Here is a 21,784-nt window from a genome sequence, read left to right as displayed (position 1 = left end):
GGCGTCCACCATGGACGCCTGTGCCATAATTTTTTTTAAAAAAAAAATCAATCTTTTTTTCTCATAAACTCAGATCTGAATTTCATTTTTATGGGATTTGTTTTGTGGATGTAATCTTTGTTTTGTGGGATTAAGTATAATCTTGGCTAAAATTGTGGAGGAGAGTATAAGAATATATTGTGAGTAATTTCTACTGTGACTCTATGATTCTCTGAGTAATTGGGTGGGTTTTTTTTTTCTTAATATTTTTGTAAACTGGACTTCACAGGTTTATAAAGATCTGAGTATGGAATTAGGAAGGAAGACTCGAGGAAGGAGGAAGACTTGCTGATGCATCCATGAGTGTCTGCAAGTTTATTGTGAAGTCTTGAGAAATGTATTTCTGAAATGTTGTCTGCAAGTCTTGAGGAAGGAGGAAGGAAGAGGGAGAAGAAATAAGAAAGTATAAAATACGGTATAAAAATACGTATTAGGGCATTAGTAAAAAAATTTAGGGCGTTAGTAAAAAAATTTAGGGCGTTAAATAGCAAAACCCTTTTAATTTATTTGGGAATGAAATTTTTTTCTTCTATTTAGGGTGCGTTCTGTTCAACTTAAATAATTAAGTTTCAGGTCTCCAATAAGTTCAGATAAGTTGCAATAAGGTCTAATAAGGGCAATAAGTTTCAATAAGGTCCAATAAGTTTCAATCAGGTGCAATAAGTTCCAATCAGGTGCAATAAGTTCCAATCAGGTGCAATAAGTTCCAATCAGGTCTAATAAGGTCCAATAAGATCCAAATAGTCAATGTTTAATAAACATTTGTATTATTGTCCATTGTTTTGTTATTCATAATTTCATATCACTATTAGCTGATTATGTTATTATTAGAATTTTAATTAAAGTACCACAATGATTATATAGTATTATTCTTGTATTAGTGTCTATTATTTTATTATTTATTTGTATTATGTCTATTATTTTATTATTTATTTATATTATATCTATAATTTTATTATTCATATTACTATTAGCTGATTACTATGTTATTATTAGAATTTTTTATTAAAGTACCACAATGTATATTATTATACTTGTATTATTGTCTATTATTTGATTATTCGTATTGCTATTAAATAATATTATAATCATGGTAAAATAATTAAGGTTAACAATAATAATAATTATAATTACAATATTTTGCAATAATAATTATAATTACATTATTTTATTATTTATTTGTATTATGTCTATTATTTTATTATTTATTTGTATTATGTCTATTATTTTATTATTCATATTAAAAATTTTGCTTTTCTACTAGTGTTTTCTAAAATCAAAACAAGACTATTAGATATATTAGTGGTAAAAGTTATGTATAGACAAATATATAAATAGTAAAATTTTTTGTTAAATTAATTATCATAAGAGATAATTAATAATTATTTTTTTTAAAGGACGAATTATAATAATTATTACTCCATAAAAAATTTTGAGGGGTAGTGTTTACGTTAGTGGTAATATTTATGTTATTAATGATCATTTTTTTTGTCTAATAAGGTCAAATAACTTTCAATCAGGTCCAATAAGGCCTAATAAGTTTCAATCAGGTCCAATAAGGTCTAATAAGTTTCAATCAGGGCCAATAAGGTCTAATAAGTTTCAATAAGGTCAATAAGTTCCAATAAGGTCTAATAAGTTCCAGTCAGGTTTAATCAGGTCCAATAAGTTGAATCAGGTCCAATCAGGTTTAATAAGTTCCAATAAGTTCAGTTCAGGTTCAATAAGTTCAGTTCTGATAAGGTCCAATAAGTTCAGGGCCAATAAGTTGAATAGAACGCACCCTTAATACCTAGAGGTATTGGTATGAGCCAAACTCACCTCCCCCTTGGGTTTCTAAACCCCATACCTTATGGGTTTGAGATATGGGTTTTAAATCTTTCAAATTATTAAACAAACACTAGGTATGGGTTTTGCTCATTCTAAACCTATACCTCATACCAAAATCATGTGAACCAAACAATCCCAAAAAAATAGAATATGTTATATTTTTTTATAAGTAATAACTTAATTTTATGTTTGAACTTATTATTTCTTGTTAGATTTTATATGAACTTGTAATTATACTTTATTTTTTTCGTATATCAAACTTTATTTTTGCTAAATTATTGAACTTATTAGACTTTTTGCTGAAATGAACTTATTGGACCATTATTAGTCTTTGTTAGGCCTTATCTAACCTTTTAAGGACTGAAAATAAGTTAAATAAAATAAAACTTTATTATATTAATATCTATTATATAAGAAAACATTTGATAACTTAAAAAAAAGTCATTATTTAAAGCTATTTTTCTACTAATTATGTTTGGATTCTTTTTTTTACGAGTGTAATAACTTGTAGTAATGTTGATTCCAGGGTATAGCCCCCGACTCGCTAATTATACATTTATTCTTGCAAAAGTCATAAGTCCTAACGGCGTATCTCATGTACATAGAGCTGTCAAATGAGTCATATCGTGTTTAAAGCCGCGACACTAACTCAACTCATTTAACTAATCGTGTCCAAACTCCTTGACACTAACCCGGACGACCCATTGAATTAAGCGATTATCTGTGTTATTCCATTTAACCTATAATTATTCAAAATCTCTAGAAAAACTTCAACAATATATTGATTTTTTTTATGTCCAATATATTTACCGATTCATGTTTATTTAGGTAATAACTTGCTAGTATATTGAAAATATTTAAAGAATTCATTAACGTTTTGCCAACTTATATCCTGAATGGTGCTAAAATGTTGAATTTTATTATACATTTAAGTTAAACATGTAAAGTTGTGTCAGTTTACGGTTGAAAATCTCAACACTAATCCAACCTATTTAGTAAATAGTAAAACACGTGTAGACTTGTTTATATAAACGTGTCAAAAAAAACTTGCCATTAACGCCTTTTTTGTATCTAGTTGATATCGTATTATCATGTGAACATTTGACAGCTTAACTTGTATTGCATTTCCTGATGTTTCCATCAGAAGTTTAGTCTATTGACCATTTCAAGAGTGAACAGTCTATTCATTTTTTTGAGGAAAACGGGTAGAGCATATACTTTCAAGAGTCTGTAGTCTGTACATAGAATCTTCAAATTGTAAGAATTTTCAAAGACGAAAACTTTATCATTCTTTCCTTTCGTTTTTAAATAGAGATAGACTCGATCAATCTAAACATACATCAGGAAAGATCGTCGGTCATTCAAAAATGTTGAGCATCTTACAACCAAGTTTTAGTCTATATGGCGACTTCATTTTCGACTTTTGGTAAAATTTGAATATTGCCAAAAGTCAAAATAGTAGTCGGAGTAAAAAAAAAAAAAAGTAAAGCTAAAAAGTTTTGAGAAGGTATTGGGTCAGACGCGTCCGACCATAATATTTGGTCGGACGACTTTTAGTTGGTTTCAATTTTTTTCAGTTGGTTTCAAAAAATTTCAGTTGGTTTCAATTTTGTTCAGAAGACCAAATGAAAGAAAAACAACACAAACTGAAAGAATTTACATACCAACTGAAAGAACACAGAAGACCAAATGAAAGAAAAACAACACAAGCTGAAAGAATTTAAACACCAACTGAAAGAACACAGAAAACCAAATGAAAGAAAAACAACACAAGCTGAAAGAATTTATACACCAACTGAAAGAACATAGAAGACCAAATGAAAGAAAAACAACACAAGCTGAAAGAATTTAAACACCAACTGAAAGAACACAGAAGACCAAATGAAAGAAAAATCATATCACAGGAAGGAAAGCATTATCTTCTTCTTCTGATTACTCATTCTCTCTCTCCTCCTTCCAAAAATTGCAAAAAAAAAAAACACACCAATTTCATACGTTTAATAATGAAGAGAAAGTAACTATTACATGTTCAGAGTAGAAGAAGACAGTAAAGCTGAAGTTCCAGGCTTCCAGCCATAGCTTAATCATGCATAGTTTATTCACACACCCACAAACTCAAAGATTTTCAACAATGGCGAAATTCTACAACTGGGTATTTGTTGTAACCTAAGGGAACACTCAAGAAGGGGGGGTTTGAATTGAGTGGTGAAATCTAATCGATTTTCGCAAAAATCCTTTCACAGCTCAGTGCCAGGCTCTGAGCTGAACACTCGAAAATTGCTAATTTGTGTTTTTGCGAATAATAAACTTAAAAGATATTAGATTTGACACGAGATATAACGTGGTTCAATCTCACCTCTGAGATCTACGTCCACAAGAAACAAAAACTCTTTTATTTCTTTGAATCATATAATATCAAACTCTTGATACAATACGATTCCCCTCACTACTAACCCTAGTAATGACTCCCCCAACAACTTAACTAAGTGTTGGCACTCTTAATAATGTAAAAGTTACAAGAAAGAACGATCCTCAAAGATGTGCTTCTTAGTCAAGCAAATAGAGGACAATTACAATTGTGAAATAGTAACTTAAACCTAATCAGCTCAGTGCTATGCTCAGTGCCAAGGAAATAGTTTTCAGCTTTTTAATTAGACTCGATTTATCTCTCTGAAAACGTAAGATCTAAAAGTGAATTATGAATCCCTTTTATAGAGTATGGACTGGACGAATATCCTTCCAAGGATATCTTCCAATTTCCTTAATTCAAGGGATTTAATTCTCTTTTAGAAAAACAATCTTTATCTTTTTCCTCTTTATCTTTAAAAAGATATGTTTTCCATAACAGATTTTCTATTCAACTCAAAAGATATTTTCCAAAACAAAATCTGATTTTATGAAACTCTTTACAAACACGTTTTGGAAAATCTGGTTTTATAAAAAATCTTTTTAACAACGTTTTAAGGAAACGTGATTTTTGTAAAATCTTTTTCCTTAAAACACGTTTTATAAAATTCTGTTTTTTAAAAAAATCTTTTCTTTGAAAACACGTTTTTATAAAAACTTGTTTTATGAAAATCTTTTCTTTAGAAAAACACGTTTTTATCAAAAACTGATTTTATCAAAATCTTTTTCAAAAACTTGTTTTATTAAAATCCGGTTTTTATCAAAAACTTATTTTTATTAAAATCTTTTTCTTAACTCGGTTTTATCAAAAACTTATTTTCCTAATCCCTTTTGATTTCTGATTTAGAAAACTTATTTCCTTTTTATATAGTCATATAACATTAACATAATTATTTATTTCCTTAACTCTAAGAAAATAATAATTATACTAATATCATATAATCTATATTTCGACACATAGCATATCACCAAGTTTGAGCATATTACATTTTAATCTAAAGTTACTATTCTAAGAAATTATAAACTAAAACTTCATTCTTGATTCTTCTTTTCTTCAAAGTCTTCGTTTATCAATTTCTTTCTTCATGCATCTGTTGCAACTGTTACATACTTTCATGCTACAACATATTATATTAATTTTCATCATCAAAACATAACATGTGCATAAAACATAACATGTACATGCACAACAAATTCCCCCCTTTGATGATGACAAACTCATGAATATAATATTGTTACATAAACATTTGTTCCCCCTTAAAGTATGCATATTAACTTTTGTTCCCCTAAACAATGCATGGTTTAAACATTTAGTATATTCCCTTTTTGAATCTATCCGTACCTTAGATTAATAACTTCAATCATTCACTTGTCCCTACATGCTCATTTATATTTTATTCACATTATCTCAACCTAGGATATCATCAAGATTCTAGTCAATATTATATGCTTTCTTTTCCCCCTTTTGTCATTCTCAAAAAGCATCAAAAAGACAAAAAAACACACATATACTCAGAATAGATCCAAAATAATCCAATAGCTCAACCAAGTGGGCTAGGGATGCTGGTGCTACAACCAATACCAATTCACAATCATCAGAAACATCCAAAAAGTATCCAAAAGTACCAAAATAGTTATAAAAACAACAAGTTGACAAAAACTACAAGCCATCATCATAAGTTTAAAGTGGAACTAGGAGAAAAAGATGGTAATCAAGGTTTGGACAGAAGTTGAGGGTGACGTTGAGCATCTGTTTCTTAATGTGACACACTTCTTCCACCTTCTTTAAGCACCCCACACATGCCTCCCTTGGCGTGAACCCAAAAAGTCCTTTTTTAGTAACTCATCACCCGTAACACATAAATCCATCCTACTTAGCATACCATCACCCACACGACAGGTTCTTCCTTAGAAGTAGGAGTTAACACATCAATAACATGTAATATCTTGGTGAGCCACAGTCCATACGGATAAAGAGATCGGTGATGGACAAGTTTTAGGTAATGAAATTTCGTTTACTGTGGAGGATAGAGTTCCGAATTGAGAAAGTTTAGAAAATTGACAAACTTCATCCTCATACACGGTGTCAAGATTCCTACCCCTGAGATTGAAGTGATTCCAGGAGAAACGTAACAGCAGAATTACCTAACCATTTTGTGGGATAAATTCGACCAGATAATACCCGTGGTGTTTTGTCAGACACCGAAACCCGTGGTCTAGGAGAGGAGGAAGGAATGTCGGTTGTCGCAGCAGGTGGACCGCGCCGTTTGCGAGGCGGTGGTGTAGCAGATGTAGTGGCAGCGGAAGGGGTTGAAGTGTTTCGAGTGGATCTGCGAGGGCGTGGTTGTGGTACAGAATTTTCCGAAACCGGGTTGTTTTGTGGCGGTTTTGTGGGAGGTCGTTTTGTGGCGAAGGTTTTGAATCGACGTTTGGTGGAAGCGGGTGGTTTTGGCGGAGATGGTGGGGGTGTCGGTTGTGGAGGCGGTGGAGGAGGACTGGGTTGTGGTGGAGGAGACGGCGGGGCGAAAGGACGAGGTGGAGAGGACGGTGGGGTTGGTGTCGGAGAGGGAGTGAGGGGGTCGACGGTTTTCGTGAGAAATCGCCGGCGAGCCACTGTTTTTCTTCCCATTGTTAAGGGTTGAGTGTAAGGAAGAAGAAGGTGAAAGGTTTTTAGGGTTGTGGAGGGAACCGGAAGTTAGAGGGAGTAGGGTTTGGTAATGTGGGGAGGTCTTTAGGGTTTTGAGTTTTAAAAAAAAAGAGGGGGCCGGTTTTTTTTTTTTTTTTTTTTTTTTTTTTTTTTTTTTTTTTTTTTTTTTTTGAGTGAGTAGGGTTAGGTGGGGTTGGTAGGGTTGACCACTTTTCCATTACAACACATGCCTTGCATATTTTTTAGAAAAATTTTATAAAACAATTTTGAAATTCTTTTAGTTTAGTCAAAGCAACATCAATAGAGATTTTCGAAAATTGTGATACTTTTGTTGGAATTTTTCATGGAATTTTTCTGAAGCAACTTAGGTGTCAGTTATCAGGACAGCATCAATAGCCTTTTTAGGAGTCTTGAATTAAATCAAACATCTGACTTAGTGTAGGTATAATCTTTTGAACTCTTAAGTTTCAAAGGGATCAAATAAACACATAAATCAACTAGGCACTAGAAATCAATCCAAGGCTAATCTAAGCTTTTCAAATCTTTCACGAGCAAGTGGTTTGTATGAAAATATCAGCTATTTGGTCTTCAGTACAAATAAATTCAAGGGCTACCTTTTTCTACATGATTACTTGTTTATTTTAGGAACCCATATTGCTTGGGTCCCTTTTTCTTACGTTGAGCATCTAGTATGTCTTTCCTAACCCAGATTTGAGTAACATGTTTGACATTCTTTGCAATTCGATTTTTCTTTTTGTTGCAGTCGTCAATTAGATGACCATTATTTCCACAAAAATTGCAAATTAGATATTCAGGAAGGCCCACGTATTTTCTCTTTCGAAAGTCTCTTTCGAAGGTTCTGGCACTGAGCCTGGCACTGGGTTGCTGGTCAGTATATCCTAATCCAGTTTTGTTCATGTTGTTTGTGGTGCAAGTTAAGTAATTTAGAGCATTCATCCCATTAGTCCATTTTTCGTGCATCTTTCGAGCAATAGAAAGTTGTGATTCCAAAAATTCAACTGAGGTATTTAAATCACTACTTCTTTTTCGGGAAGTCTCTAAGTCTCTTTTAACTTTATCCAACTTTCTCTTATCTTTGCATCACTAGGAACATGAGTGGAACAATTCTAGATTGTTGTCTTGAGTTCTTAAGTTCATTCAACTCGTGATTTAAATTTTCAATTTGTTCCTCAAGACTGGATTTTTCAGCTTCGAACTCAGTGACTGGCACTGAGTTTATTTACGAGATTATCAACTAGAGTCTTTTCTTGTTTTAGTGTGTTTATCTCTAAGTCTTTCTCTCAATCCTTTTTATCAGAGTTTGTTTTTTATCAATTCCTTATATTCTGTTTCTAATCCAATTTTTAGCCATGGTCAATTTTTTATTTCCTTTTTCATTATTATCAAAATTATCATTCATGTTTTGACAATCATCAATTACGTTTTCAAGCAATATGACAAGCTTACTTTTGGAAAGAAGATGAATTGAAGGTTTTAAAGAAGTTAGACTTACCTCACTGTCTTCTTCCTCTTCAAGAGGGTTCGAACTTTTAGCCATCAAGCATAGATGTGAGTCGTCATGGCTCAGTGCCGTCTTCAGAGTGGTCTGTACAGCATTCAGACATAATTTTGCTTCGTGGCTCTGAGCGTGGCACTGATCCTCGTCAGAATCCGAGTCTCCCCAGACTGCTGCGATCATGGCTTTCTTGTACTCCTTCTTAGACTGCTCTCGTTTTTCTCTAGGCTTTTCTTCATTCCACAAAGGACATTCTTTAATCCTGTGATCGAACTCACCACACTTGAAACAACCAGAGTTAGTAGCACTTTTCTTAGGGTTAGAAGTAGTGCCTTTCCTTTGAATTTCCACTTCTCCTGAAGTTGTTGCTCCTGTTCTCTTTTAAGAAATTTTGAAACTTTCTAGTTAGAGACGCTACTTCTTCATCACTTTCACTATCATCCGTTTCTACTTCAGTTTTTAAGGCCAACCCTTTATTCTTGGTTCACTTGATTTAGAGTCTAAAACAAGTTCGTGAGTCATTAAGGAACCAATGAGTTGTTCTAGTGAGAGTTTTGATAAATCCTTAGCCTCTTGAATAGCAGTTATTTTAGGAAGCCATTTATTAGTCAAACTTCTTAACACTTTTCTAACTAAATCTTCAGAAGAATAGATTTTTCCTAAAGATCTTAGTTCATTAGTTATTAGTGTAAATCTGGTAAACATATCTTTAATAGATTCATCCTTAGTCATTGTGAACAGTTCATATTGTTGGACTAGTAAATCTATCCTAGACTGTTTTACCTCGTTTGTACCTTCATGTGCCAATTCCAATGTGTCCCAAATTTCCTTAGCAGTGGTACATGCAGAGATTCTTGAATATTCGTCAGGTCCAATTCCAGATTGGAGAATACTCATAGCTTTGAAATTCTTTTCTGCCTTTCCGTAGTCAACAGAATGTACTCCTCTTCCTTTTGTCGAACAGGTTACCTTTATCGTCTTTGTTTTGGATAGGAAGAGGTCCAGTCTTGATGATTCTCCAGCATTGAAAGTCAGAACCTTGAATGTATATCCTCATCCTGGTCTTCCACCATCCATAATCTTTTCCGTTGAAAATTGGACACTTGGAATACTTGTCGCGAAAGTCGTCTTGTGTGTTCATGATTTCTATTCTCTAGATGTGAGTCTTACGAGAATAGCCTGCTCTGATACCACTTGTTGTAACCTAAGGGAACACTCAAGAAGGGGGGGTTGAATTGAGTGGTGAAATCTAATCGATTTTCGCAAAAATCCTTTCACAGCTCAGTGCCAGGCTCTGAGCTGAACACTCGAAAATTGCTAATTTGTGTTTTGCGAATAATAAACTTAAAAGATATTAGATTTGACACAGATATAACGTGGTTCAATCTCACCTCTGAGATCTACGTCCACAAGAAACAAAAACTCTTTTATTTCTTTGAATCCTATAATATCAAACTCTTGATACAATACGATTCCCTCACTACTAACCCTAGTAATGACTCCCCAACACTTAACTCTAAGTGTTGGCACTCTTAATAATGTAAAAGTTACAAGAAAGAACGATCCTCAAAGATGTGCTTCTTAGTCAAGCAAATAGAGGACAATTACAATTGTGAAATAGTAACTTAAACCTAATCAGCTCAGTGCTATGCTCAGTGCCAAGGAAATAGTTTTCAGCTTTTTAATTAGACTCGATTTATCTCTCTGAAAACGTAAGATCTAAAAGTGAATTATGAATCCCTTTTATAGAGTATGGACTGGACGAATATCCTTCCAAGGATATCTTCCAATTTCCTTAATTCAAGGGATTTAATTCTCTTTTAGAAAACAATCTTTATCTTTTTCCTCTTTATCTTTAAAAAGATATGTTTTCCATAACAGATTTTCTATTCAACTCAAAAGATATTTTCCAAAACAAAATCTGATTTTATGAAACTCTTTACAAACACGTTTTGGAAAATCTGGTTTTATAAAAAATCTTTTTAACAACGTTTTAAGGAAACGTGATTTTTGTAAAATCTTTTTCCTTAAAACACGTTTTATAAAATTCTGTTTTTATAAAAAATCTTTTCTTTGAAAACACGTTTTTATAAAAACTTGTTTTATGAAAATCTTTTCTTTAGAAAAACACGTTTTTATCAAAAACTGATTTTTATCAAAATCTTTTTCAAAAAACTTGTTTTATTAAAATCCGGTTTTTATCAAAAACTTATTTATTTTAAAATCTTTTTCTTAACTCGGTTTTATCAAAAACTTATTTTCCTAATCCCTTTTGATTTCTGATTTAGAAAACTTATTTCCTTTTTATATAGTCATATAACATTAACATAATTATTTATTTCCTTAACTCTAAGAAAATAATAATTATACTAATATCATATAATCTATATTTCGACACATAGCATATCACCAAGTTTGAGCATATTACATTTTAATCTAAAGTTACTATTCTAAGAAATTATAAACTAAAACTTCATTCTTGATTCTTCTTTTCTTCAAAGTCTTCGTTTATCAATTTCTTTCTTCATGCATCTGTTGCAACTGTTACATACTTTCATGCTACAACATATTATATTAATTTTCATCATCAAAACATAACATGTGCATAAAACATAACATGTACATGCACAACAAATTTAGAAAAACACGTTTTTATCAAAAACTGATTTTTATCAAAATCTTTTTCAAAAACTTGTTTTATTAAAATCCGGTTTTTATCAAAAACTTATTTTTATTAAAATCTTTTTCTTAACTCGGTTTTATCAAAAACTTATTTTCCTAATCCCTTTTGATTTCTGATTTAGAAAACTTATTTCCTTTTTATATAGTCATATAACATTAACATAATTATTTATTTCCTTAACTCTAAGAAAATAATAATTATACTAATATCATATAATCTATATTTCGACACATAGCATATCACCAAGTTTGAGCATATTACATTTTAATCTAAAGTTACTATTCTAAGAAATTATAAACTAAAACTTCATTCTTGATTCTTCTTTTCTTCAAAGTCTTCGTTTATCAATTTCTTTCTTCATGCATCTGTTGCAACTGTTACATACTTTCATGCTACAACATATTATATTAATTTTCATCATCAAAACATAACATGTGCATAAAACATAACATGTACATGCACAACAGTATTAGTTTCAGGAAGTAAATATTCAGAGATAAAACCCAAGATTGCAAATTTCACAGCAAAAACTTTATTAGAACCCACAATGCAAGATAAATATTAAGAGCAATTACATAAAATTTTATTCTTACCCTCCAAAGATAAATAAAGTTTTTTTTTTGAAAGAGAAATTTCATTAATTGAAGGTTAAACGGCATCTACAATAGGTATTAAAGTAAAACAAGATACAATTAAACAAGACTAAATCAAATTCGTCTTCGAAGAAACTACAATGAACCAGATCAAACACTACAACACAGCCCTCTTGCATTTGCAGCTATTGATGAGGAAGTCTATCATTCTGATATAGTTTGGGAAGAACATTCTTGATCGAGTCAGGTTGACCGCATCCGAGATTCCAATAGTTGAGTCTCGAACTTCAACCAATGAGAATAATTTCTCATACCAAAAAATAAAAAAAAACATACTCACAACTCCCATAGGGGAGAAGGCGATTTCCAAAACAGAAACTAAAAACCTCATAACAAGGTTTGAGAAACTCTCATAAAGAGAGACTAATTTATTGAACAAAACAAGAAAATGAATTAAAAACTGGAAATAAAAGGGGAAAAGGGGCTTACCATGGAAAAAAACATCCATGGCAGCCCCTAATTGATGAAGAAAGGGTAGGGGAGGTTAGGGTTCGAGAGAGAGAAAAAGAGAAGGGAACTTGTCTTTAGTATTTCATTAATAATTTATAATTAATCACACCATAATTTCTTCGAAAAATATCATTAAATCTTATATCTATCTATAAAACAAAATTCCCCAATGCAAGTTGCAAGGATCTAAAAATTAGTAATAAATCAATAATATAAAGTATTAATGGAGTGATTGAGTGTGTTTAAAACTTTAAATAGTCTAAAGAATAGACACGTTTCTTAAAAAATCAGTTGACGTTATCTCCCACGCAAGTTGCACGAATCTAATAATAATAATAATATTATCATTAATAATAATAATAACAGTAATAATGATAATGTTAATAATAATAATAATAGTAATAATAATAAGTAGAGTAATTGAGTGTGTTAAAATTTAAATAATAAAAAGAACGAACAAGTTTCTAAAAAAAAGAAAAAAAAAATCAGTTGAGGTCTTATTGATAAGTGTTTTTTTTTTTTTTGAATAGTAAGGTCTTATTGATAAGTTGTTACAGATGTAGAATAGAGTTACTTATCCTAACCCTAACCCTAAACTTATAAATTATAGTCCCCAAACCCTAAAGAAAATTTTAGTCCCCCAAAAATTGGCAACTCTTTATTCTCCTCCCATGCACGGCAAAAGAAGAAAAAGAAAGACTACAATGAATAGGAAAGAGGAAAAGAAGATGAAGATGATTTCTTCTTCTCCTGAAGATTTGATCCCTGATATCCTCCTACAATTACCTGAAGATTTGATCACTGAAATCCTCCTACGGTTACCTGTAAAATCCCTTTTAAGATTCAAATCAGTCTGCAAAAAATGGAATTCTCTAATCACAAACCCTACCTTTGCCAAATCACACCATCAACATTATACAACACATTACAATCTTTCATCATCTTATCTTGTCATAAGATCAAATCATTCTATGTTCACTCTTCATCTCGATCTCAAAGATCGCCTCGATAACCCTATTCAAGAATTTAATAATGGCAAATTTGCACCAATAGCTCCTGCATTCAACGCAACTTACAAAAATGATGGCATTCATGTTTTTGGATCCTCGAATGGTATACTATGCATCTATGTTCGCAGCACGAAAAACATTTATCTTTGGAATCCTACTATCAACGAGTCTAGGCTTATCCCATCACCTATCTCAATACATTCTCAATCTTTATGCAAGCACTCTTTATGTGGGTTTGGTTTCATCCCCTCGATTAACGACTACAAAATTGTGTTGGTATTAAATTACCCAAATTACAAACTACAAGTTCATGTGTACTCATTGAGGAAAAATGAGTGGCGAGAATTAGATAGCTCTATTGTTGCAAAATCTATGAAGATACCCACCCTTAATGTACATTTTCATGATATAAGTAATACTAATACTAGAAGTGAAGGTAGCAGATGTAGTGAGGCAATTTTATTGAATGATGCATTATATTGGGCAGTTTGTGCTCATATACATAAACAGGTAACTCTTACTGTTAAATTTGATATGGTAAATGAAAGTTTCGAAACGGTGGCGGAACATAACCAGATCCACCACATTGATGGCAAAGAGGGAAGGTATTTGGCGGAGACATTGTTGGGAGTAATGGAATACAATAAGTTGTGTTTGTGTCAACGATATGGAGGAAAAGAGCCTCTTCTTGTTGAGATGTGGGTTTTGGATGATCAACACCAAAGATGGAACAAGATGTTTAGATTGAAAGGAGGATGGAATAATTACAATAATTTCAGAAAGGTATTTCCTAAATTGATGAGAATTACTGGTAATGGTGGAGTTTTGATATTTGATGACAAACGTTATGAAGATTTGCCAATGGAAAGGTCACTTATTTTTGATGCACGTCAAGGTAGAATAGGTTCGTTCATTCAAGTTAGAAATGAATATTGCACACCTTATAATTCTAGAAGTTCTTTCGAAATTGTGAATTATGTTCAAAGTCTCGTTTCTCCCAATTCGATTTTATTGTAGGGAACAATTAAATATTGTTTTATGGATTGAAATAGCATTATATGTGTATGCTTACATTAATGTTGAACTGTTTTTTAGAGCATTTTGCAATCATTCTAATAGCCACAATTTCGAACTCTCCACATTACCAAACTCCACATTCCACAAGTCATTGACACAAACCATGGGCGCCGAAGGAAAGTTTGACCATATACAATAGGTTGAGTAACCCACCAATCTATAGGTTAATAATTCTCTTTCGAATTTTTCAACGTGAGACAACCATTTCCTAACTCATCAAATGTGGGTTGTACTCTTAACAAATACAAGCGATTACAGGCGGACCAAGAGTTGGGCGTGTCTCAAATGCTTCTGAAAATTACTCATATTCTTCTGTTAAAAGGGACATTAGAGGCAGTTGTCCCACAAATCAGTTTCTGATTTTGGCTATATATGTTATCTATTGAGGTAGTTCTTCGCTGAAATTGTAAGATATTTTGGGGTATATTTGTGGAAAGATTAAACAAAATTTTTGTGTATGGAAGACTAATGCTCTTTATCACTCATAAACTAAAACATAATATAACACTTGGAATTTTGGTGTTAGAAACTTACTAACATTCCACTCATTTCTCACACACAAATATTTGCTCACAAGAGCATTTCTTGATGCACTCTAAAACTCTCGACGCATACCTTACCAGCAAAATTCAATACCTATTTATACTACTCAATATGCCTATAACTAGCATGGTGTAGCCTTTACCTTCGCATTTAATCTGGAGCTCACTCATTTTGACAATTTACTTCACTGTAAATCAAGAGGAAGAAAAATGAGTGTGCGCTAGAGTTGTTTTATTTTGACTAAGCCCCATCTAGAAGCTAGAAGAGATATAATTGCAATCTATATGGTGGGTCTATAATCTACAAAGAGTCACAGACTTTCGAAACGGTCAATCTACGTAATATGGAAAATGCTAGGCCATTTCAAAGTTATTTCTCATAATGTGCTAAATTATTTCCAAGACTTATCTAGCTAGTTGACTTGTGAATTTTTCTTTTTCTCTTTTGGATATTTATAGCTGACTTAATTAAGACTTACTAGTACTAGCTTATAAAGCCATCATTCTGCAAATGAGAGACTATGAAACTTTTAACAAGAAATTTTTAAAATGCCAAATTGTTCTTTCTTTTAGGTGATTTTGCAACTGGTGATGGTAGAAATAGTTCCAAACATAACATTTACATGAAGTACTACTATTACTACTACTATTTGAGGCTTTTCTTTGTAATTCTAGGATACTCCACATGGCTTTTTGTAACTTATGCTATTCGCTACATCCTCGAGTTCTTGTTGGGTTCTCAAATTGCAGCAACAACAATATCCAACCATGAGAATCGAACCGACAACCATTGTGTTGAAGGGTGAGAGCCTTGTCATTAAGTGCCAACTTGATTCTCTTGAAAATAATATTAGGTTGATATTTCCATAATTAGTAATTGTATTAGCTCGGATGAAGTAGATTGTGTTGAAACCCATTAAATGACCACTTGTGAGTGTCCCAATTGGAGAAAGAGGAGAGAATAAACCACTTTATAAGATGAGGAGTTACTCCTCCTATCACCAATTGGTTTTAGGATGAAACCTCCTAACTTGTAAGTGGACTAAACTCTCCTCCTCCTTATTGGGTTACCCAGACCCATTTTCATATAATCTGAAATTTAACATGGTATCAGGAGCTTAGCTCTAAATTCTAAAGACACTCACAAGTGAGGGGGTGTGTATAAGATGAGAGGAGTTACTCCTATCACCAATTGGTTTTAGGATGGAACCTCCTACCTTGTAAGTGGACTAAACTCTCCTCCTCCTTATCGGGTTACCCAGCTGGCCCATTTTCATATAATCTGAAATTTAACAGATTGAAATGGGAACTGTAGGAGGAAGTAGTAGTTTGTACTTTGTATTGAAGGATGTATTGTGTTACTTACCATTGGATAATTAATGAAATTTCAATATTGACAAAACAACCGTGTGATTCTGCTCAATTAGTTGTTTGCTGTACTAATGATCTAGTTTTTGTCAATTGAATCTTGAAGTTTCTTGAAACATCAATCATCGTCTTGAAATATCAATATAATGCATCAGTAATTGTCTCGTGTTCGATTCACACCTTTACTCCAAGAAATTAATGTTCTCCTTGTTTGATAATTTGTTGAACAGTCAAAAACACATGTTTGGTAAGTCACTTGTTAATGAGCTCTAAGCAAATACTTCCTCTGTTTAGAAATAGTTGCACCATTTCTACTTTTCACGCATGTCGATGTATGATTTCAACCATTAATATCTTTAATTATCAATAAGTAAAAATTATAAAAAGTTTATATTAAAAAAATTTATATCGAGACGAATCTAACAAGATCCCACATGACTATGTTTTTCCTAAAATATAAATCACTAAAGACAATCTAAGTGTAAGATGTGAATAGTGCACAAAATAGAAATGGTGCAACTATTTCTAAATGGAAGAAGTATATAGAAGCTGACTGAAAAAACTAGCTAGAAAGTCGATCACTAATGGGTCTGGTTATTTTGCCTAAAAGTTGGTTACTTTGCATCTAGACACTCAATAATCAACCACTCATATTCCAAACATCATTCAACAAAAACATTAAATACAAATACTTATTACACTGATCGCTCAAATAAGCTGACTGAAACAACTTGCTAGTTATTAAAGGATTGAGGCTTTGGTACGAGGACAACCCAGAAAAAACTCATCTTACCACGAATTCTGAAAAGATGAAAAAAAAAAAAAAAAACCTTACATCTCTAACCTATCCCATCAAAAATCCATAAAATACCGTTGATGAGCTTCCACTACGAAATTTTTTTTTTTTTACAAATTAAAGAAACCCTCCACAGCGCGTTGCATTGACATGTCAAAAAGTCATGCTACTCACTACACTGTTTTCTTTATATATATTCTGTTTTACCAAGTTGTAGTATTATAAGTCTATTTTAACGTCGAGGGATGATATTAATAAAAGTTCATTGCTTGAAAGAAATGAAGAAAGGGAAGCAAAGGGTAAACTAGTTGATAAAGGAGGAAGAGACTGAAGCAATATTCATGGCTCCTCCTTCTAAATCAGCTAAACTAGTTGACATCTCCGGCGAGCTCAAGAAGATCATCGATGCCGATTTCGATAAAGCTTCTGCTCGCCGCCGTGCTCGCGAGGCTTTTAAAGATGTTCAGCTTTCCATCGATCACTGCTTGTTCAAGGTAAGGTTGGTCAATTATACTAATTCTCCTGATTCCAATAATGCTTAGAGTTACCCTCTTTGTAATTTGTGTACCAGTGTATGTCTATCTTATTCTTTCTCCTGGTACCATTCAAATATTGACTTTTGCTAATAGAGTAATACCCCTCCTATTCATTTTAATTGTTACACTTTGACATTTTACACTATTCACAAATTGCACTTAGACCCTCGCTTGTGATTTATACACGAATAAAAACATAGTCATGTGAGATCTTGTTAGATTCGTCTTAGTCAGGGCCGGCGGAGGGGTGGCGCGACCGGGGAGACCGCGCAGGGCCTCCGCCAGTTAGGGGCCCAAAATCAAATCTGGTATGGTATATTATAACTACGCATCAAACAATGACAAGCAAAATTGATTTGGCTTAGTGGTGAGTGCTTTTAAATAAAACCTTCTGGTCAGGGGTTCAATTCTTCACAATGACAATTTTTTGAAAAAGCACACACTAGACATGGAGACACAACTTCCCACAATAATTACTATGTTTCCCCATAATAATTACTATGTTTCCCCATAATAATTACTGCTGTTTCCCATAATGATTACTATTCTATTCTTATCTCTTTTCTTTCCACTTTTTTTTTTATATTAATTAATTATATTGTTTCTTGATCTACATTATTTTGTTCCTTCAAAAAAAAAATACTAGGAGAAAAATTAGTTTTAGCCATCATCTATACTAAGTATTGTATGTACTCCATATATAGAGAGAGTCAAAAGAAAGGGGCCCAATTTTAAAAAATTGCACAGGGCCCCGAAAATCGTTGCCACGGCCCTGGTCTTAGTATATATTTTATTAATATGTATCTTTTATAATTTTTACAAATACAAAACCAGATATATATCGTCTAAGTTTTGCATGCGTGAAAAGTGTAAGTTTAACGGTCAAAATGAAACTCAGGGAATAGTACACAGTTTTTGATTGGCTTCCCGATGGTACCATTATAATATTGACTTGTCGATTACTATATGTGATCAAATCGTTAAACAAAGGTTACATAAGTCTTCTCTCAGTTAACGTTCCTTTTCCTGTGCTACAGATCCCAACTCAAGGATTAAAGCTACATGAGGTAATGAACTTTCTAATGTAACCCAACTATTACAAGTTATATTTGATCTTTGCAGACTTCTAATCTCAATATAGAAATTATGTGATTAGGTTTGTTATTTTGAAAATTGGTTCTTTCTGTTGGATGTATAGAAATATGAAAAGAACTCAAGAGGAGTAGAAATTTTCTCCAAAAGTTGGGTTCCTGATTCCCACCCTCCAAAAGCTGTGATTTGTTATTGTCATGGTTATGGAGAAAGTTGTACTTTTTTCTTTGAAGGCATGTACCTTATTCTTTATGGTTCCTAAGATATTATATTTTCTTGGTCCATCATAAAACTATCATCAAAATTTCAATCTTGTGTGTTAAATTGCAGGAACAGCCAGGAAACTTGCTCTAGCAGGATATGGAGTTTATGCAATGGATTATCAAGGTTTTGGTCTTTCAGATGGTCTTCATGGCTATATTCCAAGTTTTGAGAGACTCGTTGATGATGTTATTGAGCATTACTCCAAAGTTAAAGGTAAGTGACATTCGTTTCTTTCGCTACTCTTTTCTACACTTCTGTTAGTACTTTGCCCATTCTCAGACAAACTTTCCTTTAGGGTTGAGTACACATTTTGTTGAACCATAGTTCGAAAATACGGTTTCGGTCACGATGATGTAGTTGTCGTACTGCTGAATATCGGCTTAAACCATGAAATATCCCTAAAAACGGCCTAAAATGCGATTTTTGTCACCTTTACAATTTGGGTAATATCAGTTCGGTAGATTTGAAAACCTTTACGACACGGGCAATACAATATGATGCGGCCTTGTTTTGACACCATGGGTTGAACCTCATGTTTGTTGTGCACATGTGAGTTCTCCCACATTGGAGAAAGAAGAGAGAAAGTATCATAAGTGAGATGAGCTACTCCTACTATTGCCAAATGATTTTAGTACAAAAACCTCAATTGGACTTATAAGTGGACTGAATTCCCTCGATTTGAAACCAACATAAAGGTTTACCCTTTTCGTATTCTTTCCATATTACACATATTCTTATCTTATGATTTTTGATATCAAATACACTATGTTGAGAATTGCATACTTGTTTCTAGCAGAAAAGCCAGAATTTGATGCCCTTCCTAGCTTTTTATTTGGACAGTCAATGGGTGGGGCTGTAGCTTTGAAGGTGCATCTGAAGCAACCCAAAGCATGGAGTGGTGCCATTCTTTTAGCACCCATGTGCAAAGTATTTACCTACCATTCATAATCATAGAATCTTTAAAAGCATATCTGCTATATTAATTGAGGAACTAATGTTTCGCTCTCTTCTCTTTCTCGTTTGTGTAGATTGCAGATGATTTGCGCCCTTCATTTATAATGACCCGAATTTTGATTGCGTTATCTAAAGCTCTTCCTAAATCAAAGTTAGTTCCAACTAAAGATTTAGATGATATTGCATTCCGTGAGAAGAAAGAGCTGGTTAGCTTCTTGATCCATGAGCTATTTGTCATAATATTAGTCGTCTTAATTAACGTTACAATGAACTAGCTATATAATCGCATGAGGCTCTTTTGGACTCCTTCAACAACTATGAAAGATCGTTTCTTTATTTAAAACATTGGTCTAACTAATTGCAGCATGTCTATTTTGTTGTCGAGTATATATCCTTAGACTCTTTTAGCTGCTCGATACTCATTTAGAGCATCTACGGCAATCTTAAGTCTGAACCTCTTTTGTTCAAAATATATGAATCTAGACAGCTTACAATATCATTGCTTACAAGGATAAACCGCGACTGAAGACAGCTGTTGAGTTGCTTCGCACAACAGATGAGATAGAACGTCGAATGCAGGAAGTATGTAAAGCCTATCACAACCTGATGTAGTCGTTATGTATTATGTTGAAACCAATGTTACTCCGACACCTTCATTTACCACAAAAAAGGGGTGTCGTGTTATTTTACTTGGATACTTCATTTTAAACGAAAAACTTGACTTTTTTCTATAAAATAGCCGAGTCGGACACTTGGACACCGGTATCCGAGTAGACGACACTCAATCCGTGTCTGAGTAACATAGGTTGAAACTGTATTGAACTCCACTGCAATATCATGGAATTGAATCTATCTGTCACTTTGTTTAATCAGGTTTATTTACCCATGTTAATCTTACATGGAGAGGCTGATGCAGTAACTGATCCATCAGTTAGTAAGGCATTGTATGAAAAGGCAAGCAGCACAGACAAAAAGCTCAATATTTACAAGGATTCTTATCACCAACTTCTTGAAGGGGAGCCAGATGAGGTTATATTTGGTGTTTTTAATGATATCATCTCTTGGTTGGATGATCACACTTCTAAAGATACTAATCTTCATTAGTTTGCATTAATATGGTGTGTAAAGGATGAGAGAGAAGGGACAAACATGAGGGGAAGACTCAGAGTGTAGTACTATATGTCTATATGTAGTTTGATATATTTATGGTATAAACTGTTGATTATGTGTAGAAATTGGTAGCATGATTGTTTATTGAATGAATTATGGGTGAAGCTTTGATATTAATATTCGACTCTATTGAGGTCCTGACTCCTGAGTGAACGTTGCGTTTTCTAAGCTTTCTTTATGATCTGATGCACACTTCCATATCCAGCCAAAATAACTCTTTAGTCTTTGCAATTCCAATCTTCCGGTTTTTTTTTTTTTTTTTTTTTTTTTTTTTTTGTGAAATAGGTTTGATTGATGCTTGTATAAATATAATCAATCTAGGTAATATATATAAGGTTTATGCTATATGCAGCCCTTAGGGTTGCATATGCATATAAGACATAAATACTAGGGATGGCAGGTGGGTATAATTTGGCGGGTTTCGCACCGCAACCGCCCCAGTTGGGGCGGGTATGGATATGACTTTGGTGGGTAGTGGGTGGGTATGGATACGAAAAGTCAAATCCGCCATGGGTGGTGGATATGAGGTCACATCCGCCCCAAACCCCCCCGCCCCGCCCCAAATCCGCCCGCCCCGCCCCATATCCGCCCGCCCCGTATAATATTTACTAATTTACCCTTTATAAAATAAAGAATTATGTTCATAAATCTAAAAAATTGTAAAAAATAATTAAGAAATATGAATACTAAGAATGTGTACTCTTCTTCTTTGAAATGGGTGTTTCTAATAATTAATTTATATAATAGGTTA

At 33.0% G+C, this 21,784-nt stretch overlaps 3 protein-coding genes across 6 annotated transcripts; all 3 read left to right on the top strand.

Annotated features, from left to right (window-relative positions):
* Positions 1 to 6,509: 6,509 nt before the first annotated feature.
* LOC125497439 (glycine-rich cell wall structural protein 1-like) lies at positions 6,510 to 6,917 on the top strand. Its single transcript, XM_048644326.1, has one exon. The coding sequence runs from the start codon at positions 6,510 to 6,512 to the stop codon at positions 6,915 to 6,917; it is 408 nt and encodes a 135-aa protein (XP_048500283.1).
* Positions 6,918 to 12,611: 5,694 nt separating this feature from the next.
* On the top strand, positions 12,612 to 14,251 carry LOC104894412 (F-box/kelch-repeat protein At3g06240). The gene has a single exon (XM_010680630.3). The coding sequence runs from the start codon at positions 12,896 to 12,898 to the stop codon at positions 14,249 to 14,251; it is 1,356 nt and encodes a 451-aa protein (XP_010678932.2). The 5' UTR covers positions 12,612 to 12,895.
* Positions 14,252 to 16,576: 2,325 nt separating this feature from the next.
* On the top strand, positions 16,577 to 21,784 carry LOC104894329 (caffeoylshikimate esterase). 4 transcript variants are annotated; one of them, XM_010680540.4, is made up of 8 exons: positions 16,583 to 17,511; positions 18,591 to 18,620; positions 18,752 to 18,878; positions 18,976 to 19,122; positions 19,703 to 19,836; positions 19,938 to 20,069; positions 20,374 to 20,445; positions 20,737 to 21,781. In XM_010680540.4, the coding sequence occupies exons 1-8, from the start codon at positions 17,359 to 17,361 to the stop codon at positions 20,965 to 20,967; spliced, it is 1,026 nt and encodes a 341-aa protein (XP_010678842.1). In that variant the 5' UTR covers positions 16,583 to 17,358; the 3' UTR covers positions 20,968 to 21,781. The 4 variants fall into 4 exon arrangements, with proteins under 4 accessions (XP_057251250.1, XP_010678842.1, XP_010678840.1 ...); XM_010680538.4 differs by having other exon boundaries at positions 16,592 to 17,511; positions 20,347 to 20,445; positions 20,737 to 21,777; XM_010680539.4 differs by having other exon boundaries at positions 16,610 to 17,511; positions 19,706 to 19,836; positions 20,347 to 20,445; positions 20,737 to 21,773.

The sequence above is a fragment of the Beta vulgaris genome, chromosome 5 (genome assembly GCF_026745355.1).
Source record: "Beta vulgaris subsp. vulgaris cultivar EL10 chromosome 5, EL10.2, whole genome shotgun sequence".
Classification (NCBI taxonomy): Eukaryota; Viridiplantae; Streptophyta; class Magnoliopsida; order Caryophyllales; family Amaranthaceae; genus Beta; species Beta vulgaris.
The sequence above is the reverse complement of the archived record's forward strand: the minus strand, read 5'-3'. Positions and strand labels throughout refer to the sequence as shown.